Source organism: Dipodomys ordii, unplaced genomic scaffold (assembly GCF_000151885.1).
Source record: "Dipodomys ordii isolate 6190 unplaced genomic scaffold, Dord_2.0 Scaffold12, whole genome shotgun sequence".
NCBI classification, from domain to species: domain Eukaryota; kingdom Metazoa; phylum Chordata; class Mammalia; order Rodentia; family Heteromyidae; genus Dipodomys; species Dipodomys ordii.
Window position 1 is genome coordinate 3,990,486 of NW_012267228.1, and position 22,887 is coordinate 4,013,372.

General features: G+C 45.7%; 1 protein-coding gene across 1 annotated transcript in view; it reads left to right on the top strand.

The window, feature by feature from the left end:
* Nucleotides 1-22,887, top strand: part of Srgap3 (SLIT-ROBO Rho GTPase activating protein 3) — a 188,356-nt gene that overhangs the window by 116,940 nt on the left and 48,529 nt on the right. Inside the window, exons 4-7 of the mRNA XM_013010354.1 lie at nt 9,607-9,669; nt 19,695-19,880; nt 20,495-20,623; nt 21,706-21,927. Of these exons, the coding sequence (XP_012865808.1) occupies nt 9,607-9,669; nt 19,695-19,880; nt 20,495-20,623; nt 21,706-21,927 (600 nt within the window). The remainder of the gene's footprint in view (nt 1-9,606; nt 9,670-19,694; nt 19,881-20,494; nt 20,624-21,705; nt 21,928-22,887) is intronic.

The following is a 22,887-nucleotide window of genomic DNA, read 5'->3' on the forward strand; positions in this document are numbered from 1 at the left end:
GCAGGTAGCCCACCTTGAGTAGGAGATGGGCACTAGCCACAGTGATGCGGAGAAAAGGAGGTTTTAGAGGCCCTCTGGAATTAGGAACAACCGAAACACAACAGAATACAACAGAAATGCTGCTTTATAGGAGAAATGGAATTTTCCAGCTCCTTCAAGATGAGCTTGTTTTCAGGCTTGGAGGGACTTTGTGGACATAGAGGATGTCACCAAAAAACTCCAATTTCCTGTTCCCTCCCCTGTTTTGTGGTTGTTATTGTTGCTGATTTGAGGGTAAAGCATTGGGAAAGGGCTATTTTTTAGTTTGTCTATCCCTCTGGATGACCAGATGCCCCTCCTAAGAAACTTCAGTCTGCATCCTTCCTGCTTTAAGCCCCTTTTCCTAGCATAGGGGTCCCTGGGCTCTGATTAGCCGAGCACAGGTCACATGGGCACTCCTGAAGCTGCATCTGTGGCCAGGGAGATGCTGTGACCTGACTGAACAGGTCCAGGAAAGATGTCACCCTTGGAGCCAGATGTACATCCAACCACACTGTTCCCACTGGCCTAAGAATGAGTGAGAGGTGGTTCCTCAAGAGGAAGGGAGAAGTACAGCAATAGCTGTCCACTGGGCTCTCTCTTTTAGTCTTTTTGTCATCTTTTACTAGTTTTCCCTTAACAAAGAGTGCTCATTACTGCTCAGGGTAGCTCATTCCTCCTGGGAACAACTGTGATCAATAGAAAGTCCTCTTCTGGTCAAATGATTTTTCAAACCACAAGAGGGTAGCTTTCTCAAGAGGTTCTAATTCCTTCTTCATGGCAAAAGTCCACTTTGTAATTTCTCTGTCACCTCCTTCCATGTGTCAATTATTTGGCTTTGTGTTTGAGTTTTCTGGAAAGTGGGACAGACAGGAGGTAGCCCTAGAGTTGGGCATTGAAGGATGAGTAGGAGTCTACCAAGTGGGGAAAGGAGATTGGGAGGTGAGATTCTGCAGACTCACTCTCACATTAGACGTTGAAGGCAACTCAGATGAAAGATTCCAAAATGGCAGCTCACAGCTGAGTTTTGTTCTCAAGTGTAATCTGCTCAGTCCTCACTACATTAAGAAAACTTAAATCAACACTTATAAATTTCAGATAAAATCAGTGTGTGTGTGTGTGTGTGTGTGTTACAAATCAGAAGCTCCAGCAATACTCCTTGGCAGGAGTTCACAGGAGCTAAGTGACTGCCAGTTCCATTAGCGGGGCATGAGCCTCTCACCACCTGCAATCCCTGCTGTTTTCTGGTATGCTGTACCCAGTATGCTCCCTTACTTTATCTCCCCACCCGTGTGCATTTGAATTTGTAGCCTTACCCTTGAGCCTATCTACCACTGGGTCTTACATTCTATCATGTATCCAGATGACACAGAGAACTCGTTAAGTACACATGGCTGGTCTCCACCCCATAGTTTCTGATTCAGTAGGTCTGAGGTGAGGCCTGAGAATCTGCATTTTAGAAACTTCTTAGCTGATGCTGATGCTGCCTGTCTGGGGACCACACATGGAGAATGGCTTATCTGGTTGAACCTCCTTGTTTACAGAAAAGGAAGCTGAAGCCTACATCTGCAAAATGCAGAGTCTTACTAAAACCTGGGGTTTTGACTCAGGCTCAGTCCTGAGTCAAAATGCCTATGGGTCATACCAGCTGAGAGGTTCAGCATGCATCACACTAACTCTCCCCTCTCCCTCCACCATGCCCACGCCCAACCATTTGTGAGGCTAGATATTGAAGCCTATTCCACTTTCATTCTGTTTTCTTCAGCATCCTCAACAATAGCCATCTATTATTCTATGCTCTGATGCCTGCAGAATTTAATTACTTACCGTGGCCGTGATGTGAATTTGATTGTGGGAAGCTGCAGGGTGCTGGAAGAAGCACTAATGAGGAAAGATTCTCAGCAGAGAAGAGAGGACATGGGTGGTGGGGTGGGCGGGGATTGTGTTTGAAAGCAACCATTCACTGTGTGGCAACAAGGACTTGGTCTTGAGTAAGTTTTCTCGTTCCCACCTCGAAGATGTCCAGCGCATTTCATAAATAAATCAGGGCTTTTGTGTCCAGTAATTGCCTTGCTTTGTAACAGAGATCAAAAGCATCCGTGGCCTTGGATTCAGAGCCAAGTTTATTTTTCTTTTCTTTTCGTTTTTTGCTAGCGGGAAAGAGTGAGAGTTTGCATGCTGGAGGGCCCAGTTATGAGGCCTACGAGGTGGGGGGAGGGACAAAATGGGCAGACTGCCAAAGGACAAAGAGCCTTCGCTCCATCTCTACTGTCTCCCATCGAGAACAGCCTTGCAAAGCTGAGCATCAGCAGGCAATTCCAGTGCATTCAACAAGCATATTAGTGCTAGTGTGATGATAGGTAAACAATTAATTATAGCAACAATTAGCCCTAGGCTAAGTGTACTACACACATGCAATTCTTTTTTTTAAAATTTTATTTTATTTTATTTGTGAACATACTGTACAGAGGGGTTACAATTGCATGGGCAGGATAATGCGTACATTTCTTACCAAGCATTGCAGCCTCCTCCTTTGTTTACCCTTCCCATCCCTTCCCAGCCTCCCCCTCCCCCCATCCCAATCCTTCTCCTTCCCCCCTCCCCCCCCCCCCTTTCTCCCCCCCCCCACCGACGTTGTAAAGCTCGTTTTGGACATGACAACCTGTCTTCTCATTGTTGCATCAGATCCACCTGTATCCTTAAACAACTGGTTTTTCCCCATCTCCTCCACAAGTTATACTGACATCAAATATAGTGAAAGCAGGGGTTATACTGTGGGGGAGGGACATACAAAGCAACAAAGAGATAATCTTATAAATGCATTAGAAACACATGCATGAAAGAAAAAAACATTAAAATACATATCTAAGGGTTCATTTTCCTGACATCACATTATCTGACCTTTTCCGCTTGACTCATACATATACTAGATATTGCAAATAAGGGAGACCATGGGACCTAACACATGCAATTCTTTAAGTGGAAAAGGAAGATGCTATCATCATCCCATTTTACAGTTGAGAAAACTGATGCTGATGAAGGCTGAAGCTAGGGTTTGACTCCAGATGGGACTGATGCCAGAGCTCATGCTCAGTGGCAGAGACAGGTGCTAAAGAAGACAGAGATTTGAATCAGACACACCCCTTCCTGAAGGAACTTGCAATGTTGTTTAGGAATGGAGACAGGTGTAAAGTAATTCACTTAGGTGCAAGGATGGGGGGTAGGAAGGGAGCTGGGTCATCACCTGTGTTCAGAAGGAGTTTATGACAGGAGGCCGAGCCTTTCCACTCCCCTGTGATGTGGTCATTGGATGCTGGCTGCCTGTGCATGGGCAGATGTCCCTTCAGCTGTGGCAAATCAGAAGAGGGATTACTGAGAAAAGTCTGTAGACAGCACTCCCTTCTGCGGTCCTGAAGGGGATCTGAGCACATTATCACAATGTCCTCAACAGCACGCAGAGCTCCCAGTAGAGAAAGCGACAAGAGTTCAGACCAAAGCAAAGGCAGGTGGGTAGAAAGGACCAGGTTCTGTATTGTGAACAGGCAAGAAGTCTAGCATAGTGGTTAGTGTTACAGATGGGCTATGGCTTAATCTCTGTTTTGTCACTTTTCAGCCGTGTGAGTCCCATCTGATCCCTGGCTTTCTGTGTTTCCTTATTTTCAAAATGGAGCTAATAATAACCTCTTTCCTATGGCTGTTGTAAGATTTTCCAGATGATGCCAAACATCTATCTGGTCACAAGAAGCAATCAATGAATAGCTGTGAATAGAATGACTTATGACTGAAGATGGGAGAGCGGTTTTAGTCAGGTGCATAGGTTTCAAAGAATCAGAAATAGGCCAGGTGCTGGTGGCTCATGCCTGTAATCCTAGCCACTCAGGAGGCCCAGAAAGCCACTCAGTGACAGGCTCCAAATGATAGTGGTCTTGTTTCTTTCTTTGTTTAGAACCCTTTTTTTTCTCTTTTTCTTACCTTATATTGATGAAGACCTCCCACCAGTTGTGTGGAAAGAAGAGGCATTGTTGATTTAGAAAAGGCATGCTTTTAACTTCTAAAAAACTCAGTGAACTAGGAATGCATAGGAACTCCATCCGTAGTCTGATGTAGGATGTTTATCAGATATCACCAGCAAATGATACCTCCCATGGAAGAGTGTTCAGCAGCAGGGCTGCTTACAAGATTAATATACAAAACTTGATTGTTTTGTGTGCTAGCCCATTCAATTAGGAAATGACATATAAATGCATTATAAAATAAGAATGATTGGAAATTAATGCCATTGATGCTACAGATTAGCCACACCCCAGAAATTTTGATAGGAATGCTGTCATTGCCATTCAGATATAAATATTTCATGGCTTTCATGGTGATTTTTTTCTTTTCCCATGAATTATTCAAAATTATGCCTTTTTCCAGTTTAAAAGATTTTTTTAAAGTTTTCTGTGTATTTTAAATTTCAAACACATTTTGTATCTAAGAAAACCTAAGAAAATTAGGTTTATAAGGGTTCTCCTTCCCCCCAGGGAGAGGATAGTTGTTGGGACATTGGCCTTATAAGATATCAAGACTTCCTTGTAAGCTGGTTGTAAAATTGGCCACACTAGAGCATGGCTGGACAAACTGTTCATGAGATAGAACAGAGAGCCCAGGAAACAGAGCCCTCCTCCACACACACATGGGAAGTGAATATACCACAGTATATACTGCAAGATCAAGAAATAGAAGCTGTTATCATTATTATCCATAATGATAAACATCATTAGGAGCATTAATACTAAGAGTATACTGTTAATAGTAAGAGTTATACTACATTGATATAATAGTAGCAGTGTTACATTAATAATAATAGTCATAATTAATAGTAATAGCTAGTGTTATTAATAGACATTCAGAAATTCTTACTTTGACCATATCAGGTCACTCGTTCATAGCCACTCCAAAGAATCCTTGGATTCTCACAGGCATATTGTTTTAGCAACTCTGAAGTGAAGCTTTTATGGTAAAAAGGGTCACAAGGAGATTTTAGGTAAAATTACAGGGCAGGGGTCTGGCCGGCATGAGGCCAGGCTCATTGCTCAGCACTGTGCCGGAGGCCCACTGTGGCCAAGTGCCTCCAAGACCATGTATAGATATCCAAGTCCCACCCACATGAAGATGAGTTCAGGAACTTGAATTTATATTTCAGCTTATTGAAAAAAATGAGTAAAAGCACAGTAGACTTGTATCAGCAAGAGACATGCATTCATTCTGGAAAGGGAAGGGACAGAAAGGATAACTGGGAGTAGGGAAAGGACAAACATTCAAGGAAGAGGGAAAGATAACTCAGATCAGGTTGGGAGGGCTGGGAATCTGGCTTAGTGATAAAGTGCTTGCCTAGCATGTATGAAGCCCTGGGTTTGATCCCTCAATACCACATATACAGAAAAATCTGGAAGTGGTACTGTGGCTCAAGTGGTAGAGTGCTAGACTTTAGCAAAAGAAGTCAGGGACAGTGCCCAGGCCCCGAGTTCAAGCTCCAGGACTGGCACAAAAAAAAATAGTGTATTTGAAGGCAAGGTATGGCAACAGGACCAAGCGACTTTTGATTGAGTCTAGGAGAAATTGGCCCTTTAGTGATTGGAGTTGCTGGGCTCAGGGGAGCACGTTATGTTTTTGGACAAACAGTTGTTCTGGGAGCTAGACAGTGCTTACGTACATCATATATTTAACTATGGAACATCTGTGGGTTTTAAGTTTTGAGCTGTGATCAGTAAACAAGCCAGAGCATAGTAAAGTGATGGAGGAATGTGTTGAGATTTAGGAGGGAAAGAGAAAGAATGGTTAGGAAAAGCCTCCCAGAGAAGATCCTGATTGGCTCAATCTGGGACACGTTTCTTGTCTCTGATCCAATCACTGGTGAAAAGGCTGTATAGCACTGGCCAAGCTCAATCCCATGCCCGATGGACCATCTTGTTTGGCCAAATGAGCAGGGACCAGTCCCATGTATATTTCATCTTCTCTTAGAAAGGAGGAAGGGAGAAGCAAGAGATGACCATCATGGCTGGTGTGTACCTTGCAGGGCAGGTAGGACAGAAGACTAGACCTGTTTGTAAGAGACCCAGATGCCTATGCAAGCAGTAAGCGAGGGCATCAGACAGGTTGGCAGTGTCCAGGGAGCTTGCCCTTCTTCATACCTTCCTTGTGGCCTGGACTCAAAACCACTAGCATCTTTGTAATGGTTGTTTTTCATCTGCATGTCACATTGAGCACTGAGGAAACAGACTAGAGTAAGTTAACCTCGATGGGGTGGGACTAAAATTCTATTCTGTTTCTTTAATGCAACCATCAGCTATCAGATGGGACTGCCTGGCTCTTGTTAACCCTAGGCTAACAGCATCAGTGCTTAGCAGGCAGTCACTGAAGTATGGCAGATTCCAGGCAGTAACATTTATATATGGGTGTGTGTATGTATATATGTGTATACATATATATGTATGTATACATATATATGCATATGAGAATTGGTTGGAAGGGGAAATATTTTCAACTACAGTTCCAAAAATTACTGAATGAGGAACTCAAACCAAATATTCCACTAGAACTAGACAGTCACCAACTGTGCAACCCTGGGCCAGTTATGCATCCCTTCAGAACCTCTAGCCTTCCTTCATTTGTCAAATGGGATTAAGAGTATTACTTCCTTTTAAAGGTATAAATTAGATAACATATGGAAGCAACTTTGGACAGTGTTTAGCAAATGGCAGATGTCCATAAATGCTGTATTGTATACTAATGCCACAGGAGCTAAAATCCAGAACTTAGGGGGAAAATTTATTGGTTTATAAATGCCAGAGAAGTATGCAGATTTTCTGGAAGTGCTGAGTAGCCAAGAAGAACATATTTGCACCAGAGGAACCCACTTTGGGCCCTTGGTCTAAGGTTTCTTTTCTCTTTGAGGTATAGCTTTGTCCTCCAGGGAACATTTGGTAATACCTGAAGATGGATTTTGTTGTAACAACTTGAGGTTGCTACCAGCACACATAGTCATTTGGATATTTATAACACCATTTTCTGGTCATATAAAATTATCAATATAGGCAGATGATGAGAAGCATAGTAGAAGCATACATGTCTGCCCCATCATGTACTAAATAATTTTGTGAGCCTCCAGCTGGGCATTCCCTAGCCCTGACAGTGTGGTGGAATCCAGGAATGCTCTAAATACCCCTCTGTGTATAAGAAAGTTTCTACCATAGACGCATCTGTCTCTAAGGGAGCTTAACTGCTACTAGCTAGAGGCAGGAGAAAGATGCAGGGAGCCAGGCAGGGCTGGGTTTGCCTGTCGTCATGGTGACCAGCTCCCGTGGCCTCTGCTACATTTCACAGGTCTGTTAGGGTCAGAAAGATAGGACTGTGCCCTTTCAACTCTGGGGAACCACACTGCCCTGGCTGAACCCTTCTCGGCCTAATGTTCTTTCCACAGCCCATACTTCCTGTTTACAGAGGTGGTGGCTTGAGTATGATGTGAAAAATGGGGACAGTGAGTGCCAGTGTGGTGTCACTTGAATTCCCAAGGGCTAGGCATGGTGACCTGCTAGTGATCCTCAGTTCTGGCCGCCTGTTCCTGGTGGAATGTTTGGGTTCCTCATTTAGTAATTTTTGGAATTGCAGTTGAGGATAACTCCCTTCCCAACTCACTCTGTGTGTGTGTGTGTGTGTGTGTGTGTGTGTGTGTGTGTGTGTGTATTCAAAAAAGAAACGAACAAAACAGACCTATAGTCCCCCTCATCCAATCCATGTTCTGTACAGATCTTCTTCCTCCTGAGGCACAGCCCTAATCGTCATGTCCTCCCACTCAACGGCTTTCCGTGACTCCCAGTCCTACTCTGAAGGAAGCCAGTGCTCCCATCAGCCTTCGCAATCTGGCCTAGCCTCCATGTCCAGCTTATCCCCTGCTCTTCCTGTTTCACATTTCTCTTTCAACACCTGCCACCTTTCCACACTGCTGGTCTCCTGCCTTTGCTCAGGCTGTGTCCCTGCTGTCCTACCACTGGCCATGCACTGAAAGGGAAGGTGGCTCTAGGAGCCTTCCCGCCTCCTCCCAGGGCACTTCATCCTATACTCTTTTGGGATACTTTCTATCTCCTGCCGAGGCCTGTTTGCTCTTGACCCTCAGCCGTGCCAAGGGATTTAGCTTTGGGTTCCCTTCTCTGGACAGCGTCCTACCTCATCACTGATATCACAGAGATATTGGTTTGGCCTGTACTACATACTATGTGTGTTGGCTCTTCATCCATGACACTTATCACAGCATTCCACTCTCACAAATTAGGAAGCCAAGGCTGAGAGGAACTGTCCCAGCACTCATTCATAGATTTGTTTAGTAATGCTATCTAATGAGCACTCTGGTAGGACAGGCTTTGTAACAGGGCTGCATTTGTGTGGAAGTTGGATGTCCCAGATGGCGAGGCTCCTGCACCTGGTTGGAACTCGCATGCAGACAGTGAGGGCCAGCCCCTGTCAAAATCTAGGCAGTGATCGGACCATGGAAGGGCAAGAAACCAGCAGGGGAGAGAGTTGCCTGAAATTTGGGATCAAACCAAGGTTTAAAGCATCCATTATGTCCTAAAAGCCAGGAAGTTGGTATCCAGATGAGTGCCAAATGTGCGTCCTACTCGAGGAAGACAAGCCTTGAAGCAGGAGAGTGCAGACCTGCTGGTGGAATATTTCCTGGATGACCTGAATTGCTACTTACTGTAAAGGCGAATCGGGATGCTAGATCAATGTGTCCAAAACAGTGGCCTGTGGAACGTCATTATGAGCTGTTAGTGAATACTGAACAACAAATACGTACTCTGGTCTTATTCACCTGCAGAACAGAATTAAAAAAAGAGTCTGTAGGGCTTCCCAGAATTCTTAATACACTAATGTCACTTGTGAGTCACAAAGACCAGACAGGATGTGTAGAGATTTCCAATTTACGTGACCAAGGAATTCCCTTTCCATGCAATCTCCCTCTGGGAATTTGTTTCTGGGCACAAATTGGGAATTCATATTTAGTTCAGTGATTTCTGTGCCCCATCCCCCCCAACAACCAGCATTTCATCCCATATATTCTGACTTTTCTGTATTGAAAAGAAGCTGGGCCTGGCATCAGTGGCTTATGGCTGTAATCTCAACTACTCAGGAGGCTGTGATATGAGGATCACAGTTTGAAGCTAGCCTGTCTCTGTGAAACTCTTATCTTTGCAAATAACCACTAAAAAACTGGATGTGGTACTGTGGCTCAAAGTGCTAGAGTGCTAGCCTTGAGGAAAAGAGCTTAGGGACAGCGCCCAGCCCCTGAGTTCAAGTCCTACTACTGACAAGAAAAGAAAGGAAAATAAATTGGTAAATGAACCAGAAGACTTCTCCTTCTGCCTTCAACATTAAAAAAAATTAACTGTTTTAACTGATAATATTTATATGTATAGTGTACAATATATGTGTACTAGTCAAGTCAGGTATATGATGGCATATTATGTGTAATAATCAAGTCAGATGATTAACATTCCTATCTCTTCAAAAACTTATCATGTCTGTGTTGACATTTGTTCTTCCATATTCCAGAGCAAGGAGATTGGCCTGCAGATGCACGAGGAGCTCCTGAAGGTGACCAATGAGCTCTACACAGTAAGTCCTGCCCAGGCCCACTGCTGCTGGGGACTGGGAGGACCTGTCTTCAGCACCCAGAGCTGGAGGGAGGTGAAGCAGGAGTCTCTTAGCTGTGTCCTGTGTTGGAGTGACAGTAAATTACTATGTCAGAAGTGTAATTGACATCTGGGATGGGGTCTAGACACGTTTGGTTGGTAAAAGTTCATGGGAGATTTGAATAGCCTGCAGAAATGGGGTATGTTACTTGTGAAAATGAAGGAGCACAGTCAAGGTGAGGAAGCATGAGAATGAAGGCTTCGAAGGGCAGGGATGTGGAGTGGGGCCTTGGGCAGGCACACTACTTGTCTGGGTCCCAGGATCCTCTCCTTCAAATCCCTTTTCTGAGGATGATGTTTGTTGAGGAGGTGAGCATGTCATCCCATTTCCTAACGTCCCCATTTGGCCCAGAGCTGACCTGCTGCCTGCTTGGAATGGGGCGGGGGGTGGGGGGTTACGTGAAAGAAGCAAGTGAGTGAAGAGTGTAAGCACCGTGGGTCTGTGGGGTCCCAGCTCCCAGACTGCTTTGAGCTGCCTTTAGCTTCCTTAGAGAGGAAATAGAGAGCAGCAAGTGGGTTGCCAGCCCCTCAGCCCTATGATGTCCAGAGCAACACCTAGAACTGTTATGTTATGTAGAACTATGTATGTTATGTAGGGTTCCTTGTAAAGCTTCTCATTCAAAGTGTAAGTAGAGGGATTCTGCTAAAATTCCATTTGAAAATCCTTGTTACAAAGGAAAAGAACCACAGGCCTGTGAAGCTCCCTCTCTTGGCTGTTACTGTCTTTCTAAAGTTGTATATGGTAGAGCCAGCATGTGGTTGGCTCCTCAGCATTGAGAGCATTTGCACAGGGTCTGGAGCTTAAGAGGAAGGTGGGGTTCAGACTCCAGTCAGCTGCAGGATTTAGGGTAAGGCATTTGCTTTTCTGAGTGTCAGTCTCCCAATCTATAAAAATGAAAGGCTGGGCTGGGAAGGTGGCTCAGCGGTAGAGCTCTTGCCTTGCATGCATGAGGCTCTGGGTTCGATTCTTCAGCACCACATAAGCAGAAAAAAAAAATTAAAAAGCTGGAAGTGGCACTGTGGCTCAAGTGGTAGAGTGCTAGCCTTGAGCTGAAGAACTGAGGGACAGTGCTCAGGCCCAGAGTTCAGGCCCCACGACCGGACCCCCTCCCCCCAAAAAAATGAAAGGCTGAATGTGGTGGCAAGCTAGTTAAGAGGTTGAGAGCTGGGCTGGGAAGGTGGCTCAGTGGTAGAGTGCTTGCCTTGCATGCCTGAGGCCCTGGGTTCGATTCCTCAGCACCACACAAGCAAAAAGAAAAAAGCCGGAAATGGTGCTGTTGCTCAAGTGTTAGAGCGCTAGCCTTGAGCTGAAGAGCTGAGGGACAGCGCCCAGGCCCAGAGTTCAGTCCCCATGACCAGACCCCCCCCAAAAAAAAAGAGGTTGAGAGATAGGGAGATCAGCCCAAGGAAAAAATTAGATTCCCCATCTCAACAAATAAGTTGGGCCTGACCTGATGACACGTGCCTGTGACCCCAGCTACCTACCTAGGAGGTATAGGTAGGAGCAGCATAAGACTGCAGTTTGAAGACTGGACAGCACTAGGAAGTTGTTAAGGATCAGTAGGATGACAGCATCTCTGTACCCCTCATGATGCCCTGGGTCCTGAACCCAGCAGATGCTACATTCATAGCTATCCCTGCTGTCCCAAGGGCAGGGCAGCTGGATGGAAATGCCATGGCATCACACACACAGACAGGCAACTCTTGCCGTGCTGAAGGTAGCCTGGCTGGAGGGAGGAGGCCCAGTGCCTCTCAGCACACTCTCTTTTTGTTACAGCAGTGTAAGGGAGTGGGGGAGCGGGAGGGGGTAGTGGCATGTGTCTCAGGGTACCAATAACACCTTCCTAATCTTTTGTTGTTCACTGAATTCTGAGTCTTGGTACAGTTGGCCTTCTGGATCCATGTATTCAACCTGCCACAGGTGGAGATTTTTTTTTAAATTATATCTCTGTTCTGAACATGTGAGGATTTTTACTAAACAATATGTTACAGTAGAGCAACCATTATATAGCATAACACAGTATTATATATAATTAATCTAGAGGCAACTTAAAGTACATAGGAAGATATGAGTAGGTTCCTGTCTACCTGGAAACAGGAACAATGTAGAGGGAGACTCCAAGGGAAGGCATTTCATTCATTCATTCATTCATTTAATGGGCCTTCCCTCTGCCAGTCTTCATAGCCTTTAAATGTCTAAAGCATGTTAGTCTAACTGGACGTGCATGTTCACACACCCATTTACACATATGCACACACATGCATACATGTATACATGCTCATACCCTTTATACACTAGTGCTCATGCAACTTCTCTTTTTTCTCTGAATCCACATCAGCTCAACACGTTATATAGCCTTTGATCACATAGTAGTTTGGGAGGAAAAATGGGCAGAGAATGAGATTTCAAATCACTGTGCCAATCCCTCTAGAAGAGACAAAACCCAAACAAAACAACAAACAGCCAGAAGCTCACTCTTGTTTTCATTGTTCAACTAAAAATATGTTTAGGTTTTTCAGTGAGCTTTATCTGTTATGCTGTTAGCCAGCCAGCATCTCAGCTCCTCATTTGTGCTCAGTAGCTTTGCCCAGGCTCGCCCAGACAATAATGCCCAGCCTGCCTTTCAAGTCCAGGCTGTAGGAGGGCCCAGAGCTGCTTTTCCATGTGGAGAGGCCCAGGAACATCCACACCCAGCATCAGCTGGTGGCAGGTAGGCACTAATGATAGTAATGAATAGGTTCTACCTTTTATAGACTCAAGCCTTGATTGGATTATGCACTGGGCACAGGAGTATGAAATCTACTCTGGGTCTCCAGGCAAAGCTTTGCAAAGGTGTCTCTCTCCTGATGTCTAGCTCTAGGAGGCATGTGTGGAGAGGGCTTTACCCCAGGAGCCCACTAACCAGGGTTTGGTCTACCTTTGTAAAATGGCATTCAGGGGTACAATCCCCACAGCTTCAATATACCATCAGGTACTCACATTTAATATTTCTCTTTAAGTTGCCTATAACTTTCTCTTAAACAAATTCCCCCCTCATCTCCATTAGTAAAATGTAGCCGTGTGCATTAGCGAGGGCACAGGATTTAGAGACAGATGGGCTGCCTTCATGGCCCTGCCAGGGAACCTTGTGAGCCCAGCTCTTCCCTGGAACCCAGCACGCTTCTACCTCCTCATCCAGCTGCGGCTGGGAGAGGGATGCCCACAGAGCAGCTTGGCATCTGGCCAGCATTTGTGCTACACCATCATCTCTCGTGGATGAACCAGGCAACCATATTTTTCCTCTTAGTTCTGCCTTTTTCTCTCTCCTCTAGCTTCCCTTGCCAGTGGTCAACCTGAGTCTTACAGGTTTTGCCTGAAAAAGAATAATCACCTCTCCTTGGCTGGCTGTCCTCAGGCCTTGCTCCATTCTACACATGCCAGACTTAACTAGAGGATCTTTCTTTTTAAAAATCATTTACTTTTAAATTTAGAAATGGATTATGTGTGCACTCAGGAAAAAGAACAAGAAACAAAATAGCAGTAATTAAACAGTACAAAAAGCTGGATGGCGAGAAGTGTGTCTCCCACTGCCAGATTCACTGTCAAGTTACTATCCCTGTTACTTACTTGTCAGTGCCTACTTAGTGCAGTCTACTACTAGAGCTGTTTTATTCACCGAACAGCACATGTCAGGACACACCACATACCTAGTTCGAATCAGCATAACCCACCCTACCTGTGGGACTGCATCTCCCTTTGAACTATAGCCAGGCACTGGTCTGAGTGCTTTAGGTGGGCTGACCCATTTCTTCCTCCTGATAATACCACCCCCATTTTAGGAATGACAGATCTGAGGCACAGATCATCAGGCCAGGGTTACCTATCCACACCTATGCCGGAATGTGTGCTTAAGCATCTCCCTCAGGCTTCTTGAGTAACTGTGCTAACCTATTTCTATAAATATGTATCTACTCCAGTTGTCTCCTGGTATTTACAGAGTATTGGTTCCAGCCTTCCTCACAGATGCCCAGATGTGTAAATGCTCAGGTGTCTTGCAGAATATGCCATCGTATTTACATAGAACCAATACATATCTCTTATATACTTTACATCACTTCTAGATTGCTTGTCATACCTAATACAAAATTATATGTAAAAATATGGAAATAGTTGTTATTCTGTATGGTTTAAGCAATGATAGCACCTTTTTTAAATCAAATTTTTCTGCCCCTTTTTTTGCCAAAGTTTTCTGAATCTGAAGAGTTGGAACCTGCAGAGACCAAGGGCCATTTATTTGGAAGGAGGTGTCTAGAGCCAATGTGAGACAAGTAGTATAGAAAGAGGGCTCCATGGCATATCGAAACCCAGGTAGCATTGTTCAGCCTGGCCCTCTCTGCTACGCAGCAGTGGAGAAGCATTACAGGCATATTAGCACTGCACTGCATCTTCCCTTCTATGCACCAGAAAGATCCCAAGGCCATTGAAGAGGTTAATAAAATGGTGGTGACACTGGAAATTATCTTGCTTGCATAAGTAACTCCCCTGTCATGCATCAGGAAGCTGACCCAGCACAAGTTAGCTGGGCTGTGGGCCTGCTCTGCCTCATTGGAGGAATGAAGGTGGGTGAGCAGGGAAGCAGGACTAATTGCAGGACCCTTTGAAGCTCTTATCTTCACACCACTCTGGGAGGGAGGTGAGATATATGTCTAGACAGGACAGCTTGGCAGGATTGTCACATCGGCATGTTTCGCTCAGGGGAGTTCTGCCTGCTTGTCACAGAGTGTGTGCACAGTTTTAGCCCAGAATGGAACTGGTCCTCAGAGGACTAGGGTGGCCTGGTCACCTCTTCCAATCCCTTGAGGAACACATATTTGGTTCAAATGCACTTATTGATCATTGGTGTGTCTGCATGAGGAGACGTGGTTACATATTGGGGTAGTATCCCACTGGGGAATCTGACACAGAGTGAGGAACACAGAAGAGGTGTGGTAATGAAGGCACCGAACAGCCAAGACAACAGAGGGGTGGCATTCAAGAGGAACCATCAGGGTTCCAGCAAGGAACACCACCATTGCCCCCCCCCTCATCCCCATTCCCTGCTTGGCCAGACAGCGGTGTTCATAAGCTACTGTGCTGTTTGGCTAGTTGGGAGCAGGACTGCTTTGAGCAGTGCTTGAGCGTGTATGTGTGTGTGTGCACGCGTGCGCACGTGTACATGTATATACGCACACACATCTAGAAGGGAAGGAAGCCTATCTTTTGAATCTATTTAGTGGCTGTTTTAGTCTATTTAGTGATGCTATAGCAAACTGTTAGATGCTATGTATTTTATAAAGAACACACACACACACACACACACACACACACACACACACACACACACACACACACACACACACACACATATATATATATATATATATATATATATATATATATATAACTTAAAGTCCAAGAGCACAGTGCCAGAAGCTGGCTAGGACCTTCCTGCCACACCATCCCACAGCAGAAGGCAGGAGGCAAGAATGACCAAGGCAAGATGGCAAGAGGAAGCCAAACTCGATTTTATAACAAACACACTCTTCTGATAACTAACCTACATCTGCAGTCATTAATCACCTCCCAACATTGTTACATTGGTGATTAATTTTCACACACCTGCACTTTGCAAGACACATTCAAACCATAGTACTAGATATGGAAAAATGACAAGTGTTGAACCGCATGAGCAGGTAGCCCCAGCATAGGCAGGCACAGGGGTTCACACACTTGCCTAATTATCTGCCTTGTCCAGAGAGTATGTGCTATCTTCCACACCATTTCAAACACCTTGCATAGTGCCTGGAACCCCATTAAGTGCGCAATAAATATGTAAACATTGAGGCATAACAATCATTTCATCATCTAGTACATATACTCACTAGATCCAAGGCAGTAGAACTGTATTTCCTCTGTTTATCCTAATTCCCTCCCTCCATCCTTCCCTTCCCCTCCCTCCCTCCCTTCCACCCTTCCTTCCTTTGTTGGATGTCCCTTGTCCAAATTTATTTGGCTTTGTTTTCTTCTGTGTGGGCTTCGTGATCTATCAGGCATCTTCCATATGGTGACAAAGGCTATCCCCAGCACTGCAAGCATCCTTCCTCCTTTCAGAGAAAGAGAAGTCTCCCTTCCTAGTGTTTGCAGCAAAGCCCCAGGGCTGCTTCTAATTGGCCTGGTTGAGACCTTGAGCCCTACTCATATGGCCAGATTAACATGATGTGTGCCAATTAGCCAGGCCTGGGCCTCATGCCCATCCCAGGATTGGAGGTGGTGTCAGTTTCTCATGAACCCCATGGTCCCTGGGAATACCGGAGGGGAATTTTGAGGATTCGGGAAATCAGGAAACTGTTACTGAAGACCTAGATGATCTCAGACTAAGAACAACACATGTCCTCTGATGGGGCAGCTGGGGTGGGATGCAGCCGTGGCTCCAGCAGTCACCTGAGGCTCTTCTATCTGTGGAAGCTGTCCTCTTTGTCCTCTCTGTCCTCTTTGGCTCTTGCTTCCCCTGGGCTCAGGGCTCACTTCCACCCATTTGCAAGTCACTGTTCTCCCTTCCTGAGTCAATTTAGATGTCACCACCTCCAGGATGTCTTCCTATGGAATTGTGTACTCCCCCTCATCAGAGTGCTCATTACATTATAGGATAATCACTTGTAGAACTGACTGTGTCCCTACATCCGGGTAGAGACTCCATATATCATACAAACTATAATATTGTAATACTGTAACATTGCAATACTGTAGTATTTTTTATATACTGTAATGTTTCCTGGCATATTACCTGGGAATATTACTGCTTGGTAAATATTGAATGATGGTGCTAGTGCTGACCTCAATCCCAAGATAGAATCCCAAGATAGAATCCCAACGGTGTCTCCCTCATTTTACTCTTTCTCCCTCTCTTTTTCCCTTTGCCTCATCCATGCACCCACCACCATCTATCCACCCTGCACTACGCATTTATCCCTCTACCTGTCTATCCACTTGACCAGCCAATCAACCGTACTCATAAGTCCACTGCTCTGTGGATCCATTCATCCAACCAAGCATTCATTCACTCAGACATGTAAATAAATATCCATAGTTGCTGACTACCATTCTTTGCTCTATGATTATGAATGAAAGTCCTAGCCCTCAGGAGTTGGCATTCTAGTAGGTTAAGATAGTGTATAAACATGGATGATGAGTAAATTAAGATGGAATATAAGTTGTACAGGCCACATGGGTTGTCAGACTGAAATTCTGGGATTTCTAGGCCATGCCTGTGGAGTGGAGCAGGCACATATAGTTTGACTTGTTGAGAAGCTGTTTTATAACAACTAACCCTTATTGTGCCCCAGTGTGTCACTCCATAGCTGTCAGTGTCCGGATTCTGTTTATTTGCTTTTGTACTTAAATAAGGGTCTGAAGAACAGCGCCACTGGCACTTGCCTGTTTCAGGATCTGGGAACCTTGGGAGGATGCAAAGCATCCTCCATAGTGAAGGGCAGAGATTCCAGAACAGGCAGGCTTAGGTATCAAAAACAATGTTCCCGCCTCAGTTCTGCCTGGCTTCCTATGTGATTTAGGAATGCACATCCTTTGCTATTCCTTTTTCTTCTTTCCTTCTCTTTCCTTTTGTTGTTATTCTTATGTTTGGTACTGGGGTTTGAACATAGAGTCTTGCTCTTGCTAGACCAGTGGTCTGCTACTTGACTCATCTCCCCCAGACCTTTTTCACTTTAGTTATTTTTCAAATAAAATTTCACGTATTCCCCTGGGTCTTTCTATTTATTATCCTCCCATTTATACTCTGTGTGGCTGGGACGGCAGACATATACCACAATACTAGGTATTAATTGGAGAGATCTTGCTAACTTTTTGCTCAGGTTGGACTTGAACTGTGATCCTCTTGCTGTGTTTCAGGCACAGTCAACTCTGGGTATCAAGTTGGTTCTGCATCTACAGATTCTACCAACCACAGACTGAAAATAGTCAGAAAACAATTGTGTCAGAACTGGACACGTACAAGCCTTTTCCTTGTTCTTTTTGTTCTCTAAAGAGTACAATATGAAAATGACTTATTATATTACTTACATTGTATTAGGTATTATAAGTCAGGGAGAGAAGATTTGAAGTATACAGAAAGAAATTTTTAGGTTATATGCAAATACCATGCTGTTTTATATAAAGGACTTGAGCATTTGCAGATTTTAGTATCGGTGGGGGGTCTTGGAAACAATCCTCCATAAATACCAAAGGATAACTGTAATTAAATAAAGGGAACAGCTAGAGGTTTCTGGTATAAATAAACTTTTTTCAGAGAGACCCCCTCATTGAGGACAGCTGTCTGTCATATCACCCTGGGCAGCAGAGTTGTCCTTGTGTCCAGCAATCTGTGGAATCAATGAGAATTTGGCTCCCTAAGTTCTCAGAGTTGTGTTTTCCAAGCAAGAAATTCTTGGAACACACTTAGTCTGTCCTGGGAAGTTTAGCTTGTTGGAGAATAAGATGAGTACTCTGCAGTTCAAGAGAAGTGAAAGAAAACAAGCAAAATAGGAAAAGTGAAATGGGCCAAGGCAAATGTAGGAGGGGAGCACACCCAGCTGGGACACTGCCCTTGGGTGATTGGATAGATTTGCTCACCGACGATTAGATAGGAAGATTGAGATGCAAATAGAGGTTGTCTTTCTTTCTCTGCGCTACCTACCACAGACAATAGATGGGTGATTGACAAAAGTAGACTTGGAGCTAAAGTAGAAAAGGTACTTGTAGCAAGAATCCTTGAACTCAGAAAGGGTGGAATCTGGAAATGAGCAGCAACATCTGGTGCTGAGGGAAAGAAACAGGTGCATCTGCAAATGTGGAGGGACAGAGGAGAATGTGAAGGGAAAGGAGACAGACCAGAGCAGACATAGCGATCTCCTAACAATTAAGTATCTGCTTTGGCTCCCTCGAAGCCTGCAGCCATTCTTTTGGCCACTAGGTGTCGAAAATGCATTGGGTACAGCACATTTTCTGGTTCATTGAGTTGTTTGTACAGGAGTTTAGGGAAACTGGGTTACAGAATGGATGAAGCCAGCAAGGAGGTATTTCTAGGGCCCATCTGGTTCTCAGAGCTGTGTTCTCCAAGCAAGGAATCTTTGGAGCACACTCAGTCTGTCCTGGGAAGTTTGGCTTGATGGAGAATAGAATGAGTAGGAGAAAAAGATAATTGCACATGACCCAAAATGTGCAGAAGACAGAGAGCTCTTTCTACCAAGATCCATGAGGAAAAGTTGACTGCATTTTCTATTTGTGCATTGTTTTGCAAGTTTGGGAGGTTTTCAGTGTGAAATCTCTGCCTCGAACTTTTCCCCGTTAAAACATTAGCCAACTTGTGTTCTGGAAGTAGAATAGAAAAGTGGAATTTACTCTATAGGATTCTTTCTATAGGCAACGAGTGTATTCCACAGGATATAGAATATCTGTTAGCTTATGTAATAATAAGCCTTTTGCTGGCAGATCCACATACTTAACTGAGAAATTTATTTGTATGGAGGATGTTATTTATAAGAAGGATGTTCCCTAAGGAGTCAGATGAGTATGCGGGGTCTTTCCCACTACTAGGATGGGAAGATACAGAATCACCACTCACAGGTCTATAGAGCACAACTGAGGAAGAGCCAAGCTTCCCATTGCCTCTGGGCTATGTTCACCCTTTGTAATTTTCTCTTTATCAGCTCATGCCTGGTGCTTAGTAGGGACTTGATGATGATGGTCATGCTGAAGCTGCTAGTAATCACAATCAGCGTTATTTCCAGTACTCAGAGTTTGTGCAAAAAAGAAGTGAGGGTGTTCAGTGTGTGTGCTGGGAAGAGGGCAGGGACAGGTATGGTGCAGCACCCAGGGGAAAGGCCGAGAGAAACAGTGTAGACTGGTGGTTTCTCACACTCACCTGTCCCCAGGTCATGAAAACCTACCACATGTACCATGCGGAGAGCATCAGCGCAGAAAGCAAGCTGAAGGAGGCTGAGAAGCAGGAGGAGAAGCAGTTCAACAAATCAGGAGAGCTCAGCATGAACTTGCTCCGGCATGAGGACCGGCCCCAGCGCCGCAGCTCTGTGAAGAAGATTGAAAAGATGAAGGAGAAGGTGTGTGTGTGAGGGGGGGGGGGAATCTCCCAAGTGGGGCATACAAAGGGGAGAATCAGGCACTTAGCTGACAGCTTTAACCCTTCCCCTTTGTATGAGGTCAGTGTCTTGAAGGAAGCAGGCTGGCCACACTCCTACTAGTGCTGGTTAGGCCTGGCCAGGACTCAGCCACCAGAGAACAGAGGCACTTAGCTGACAGGAATTAATGTATATCAGGGCTTGTTTCAGAAGACAGTTGGGTGGCTGGGGTCAAGGACAAGGGCCAATTGGAACTTGGCATGTCCCAGCAAGAGAGAACAATACTGGGGTGAATCCCTGAGGACCTGCTTTGGGCAGAACTATCCTGGGCACTGCAGACCCAACAGTAACAAACAAGGCAGTTCTCATCACTGATTTCTTAGTTTCCTGGTGGGAGACACTGATGGGCTGACAGTCAGGAGGTTTATGGAGAGGTGGTGGGAAGGCCTCATGAAGAAAACACTGAGTAGGCAAGGGCATGGGGGACATTTTAGATAAGCTTGTCACTTTAGACAAAGTTCTCAGTTGCTGTTGAGAAAATCGCAGACCTCCCTGTTGGATGGCTCAGCTCTGATACCTGCTCTTTCTCCTTCCAGAGACAAGCCAAGTATTCGGAGAACAAGCTGAAATGCACAAAGGCCAGGAATGACTACCTACTAAATCTGGCAGCCACCAATGCTGCTATCAGCAAATATTATATCCACGATGTCTCCGATCTCATTGATGTGAGTTCCCTGGGGAGCTGGGGGCTGAGCGGGGCTGCACCTCATCAGCTGAGGGGTCAGCCTTGATCTTCTGCTGACAGTGGAGGTGCTCAGGCTTTTTGGAGCCCTGCTGGAGCAGAAGAGCAGGAAGTGTTTGCAACTAGGTCATGATACCTTACTGGTTGCTACTTCCATGGGTGGAAGGTGAGCATTGCCAGATCCTCACAGTTGTCTTGACCAGTCATGTATTCAGTGAGAACTTCCCACACTGCCTCTGCATCAGGGCCTTTGCTGGGTGTGGGAGAGTCACACACAACACTCTGGGGACTTCCTAGGATGCCAGTGAAGGGTCCAACCTGGGTCCCCTGGGTCCAACCAGCCAGGCACACAGCATGGGAAAGGAGATGGTGACACAGGTCAGCCTTGTGTGGGGACGTTGCCGTGGGAACCAGGTAGTTTGCAGAGGGTGAACACGGACTCAGCAGTGCCAGTTGTGCGGGGCTGTCAAGAGGACACCTGGGCTTGGAGGAAGGACACTGATGGGGGCAGTGACAGGGAGGGCCTCTACGTCCACTCTGTTGGAGCAGCAGCTCTCTCTCTCACCTCTGCTTCCTGAGCAGATGGGAGATCTTCCCCTGTAGATGCTTACTTCGTTTAAGGCTCAGCACTGGTTGCTCTGGCCCTGTTATGTGCTGTTCTGGAATTTGTGGGGAGGGGGGCAGTCACTGCTTTTCCTTGGCTGTAGAAGGGACCCATGATCACCATTCAAGCTTTGGGGGAACCTCTGCAGCCAGGCTTTGAGTATGGAGAACACCAAGGAAGGCTTCCAGAGGAAGGGGCTTAGAAAACAAATGCCAAAAGAGGAACTTTTGTGTTAGAAGAGATACACGTGTGAAATCTTGGAGATAAAAGGGTAGTGGTGAACTTGGGCAGCCAAAAGAAGCTCTACTGTTGCCCAAATCTCAGCCCCCGTCCCCTCCCCTGCATTCTTTGAAGGCTTTGGGTGGTTTGTGTGGTAGGTAGCTTCCATAGTGCTCTAAAGTGAGCATAAGTCACTGTCCTGGCTCTCATCCCTACCCCTGCTATTGTTGCCTCTCCCCAAGTGCTGTGACTTGGGCTTTCATGCCAGCCTGGCGCGCACCTTCCGGACCTACCTCTCTGCTGAGTACAACCTGGAAACCTCTCGCCATGAGGGGCTGGATGTCATTGAGAACGCAGTAGATAACCTGGACTCCCGGAGCGACAAGCACACGGTCATGGACATGTGTAACCAGGTCTTCTGCCCCCCGCTGAAGTTTGAGTTCCAGCCCCACATGGGGGATGAGGTAAGTTTTCTGCAGGGGTTCATGCCTGTAGCTGAATCTTAGTTGGGTTTCTGTGGCTGTAACAAAGTGCCTGATGCTGTATTACTTAGAAAGAACAGAGGTTGCTTTGGCTCACAGTTCTGGGAACTGGGAAGACCAAGTGCACAGTGCCAGCATCTGGTAGGAGCCTTCTTGGTCTATCATATAGTGCTGCAGGGCACCACATGGTGCTACAGCAAGTGTGTGAACTTGGGTCTCTTCTCACAAAGTTACCAATACCCATCCTCATGAGCTTTTCTGATTCTGATTGTCTGCCAGAGGCCCCACATCCAAATACCATTACATATGGCTTTAGGGGTTACATTTCTTACCTGTGAACTTATGAGGGACACATTGACAACACATCTGTGTCCATGCTCTCCCATGTTGGCAGGGCATGGATGGAAGGAGGACAGTAGCCCTGGGTGCATATCAGAAGCCTGGGAACTGGTTTTTGGTTCAGAGCTTCTCCAGCAAGGGGGGGGCGGCAGGGGAACCACCACTGATATTTTTGTTTTGCTGACTCAAGTGCCTCCCCTATAGAATCGCAGGATCTCAGCTTCCTAACCATCCCTCCCTAGCATGTGTGGTAGATGCCAAGGCTTGGAACCCAGGCTTGCGCGGAAAGAGTCTTGCTCTTCCTGGGGTACTTCACACCACAGCGGGCTTCACAGCCACTCCAGCCACACCTTTGTCAGCGTCCTGCTGCCTCCAGTGCTGTGAGCCCTTGACCTTCCGGACAGCCAAGTTTCCTTCAGGGCCTGTGCTGCTCAGTGTCTTAATGTAGCCTGAAAATGACAAGAATAAAACATGGGAAGACATGATATTACTCTCCCCGTTACAGTACTATAAGTTCCATAAAATCTCTGATGCAAATAGCTTTCTGAGCTTTTCCAAATCATTCCTCCCTCTGGGATTTGAGGGGACCCAGACCAGCAGGGT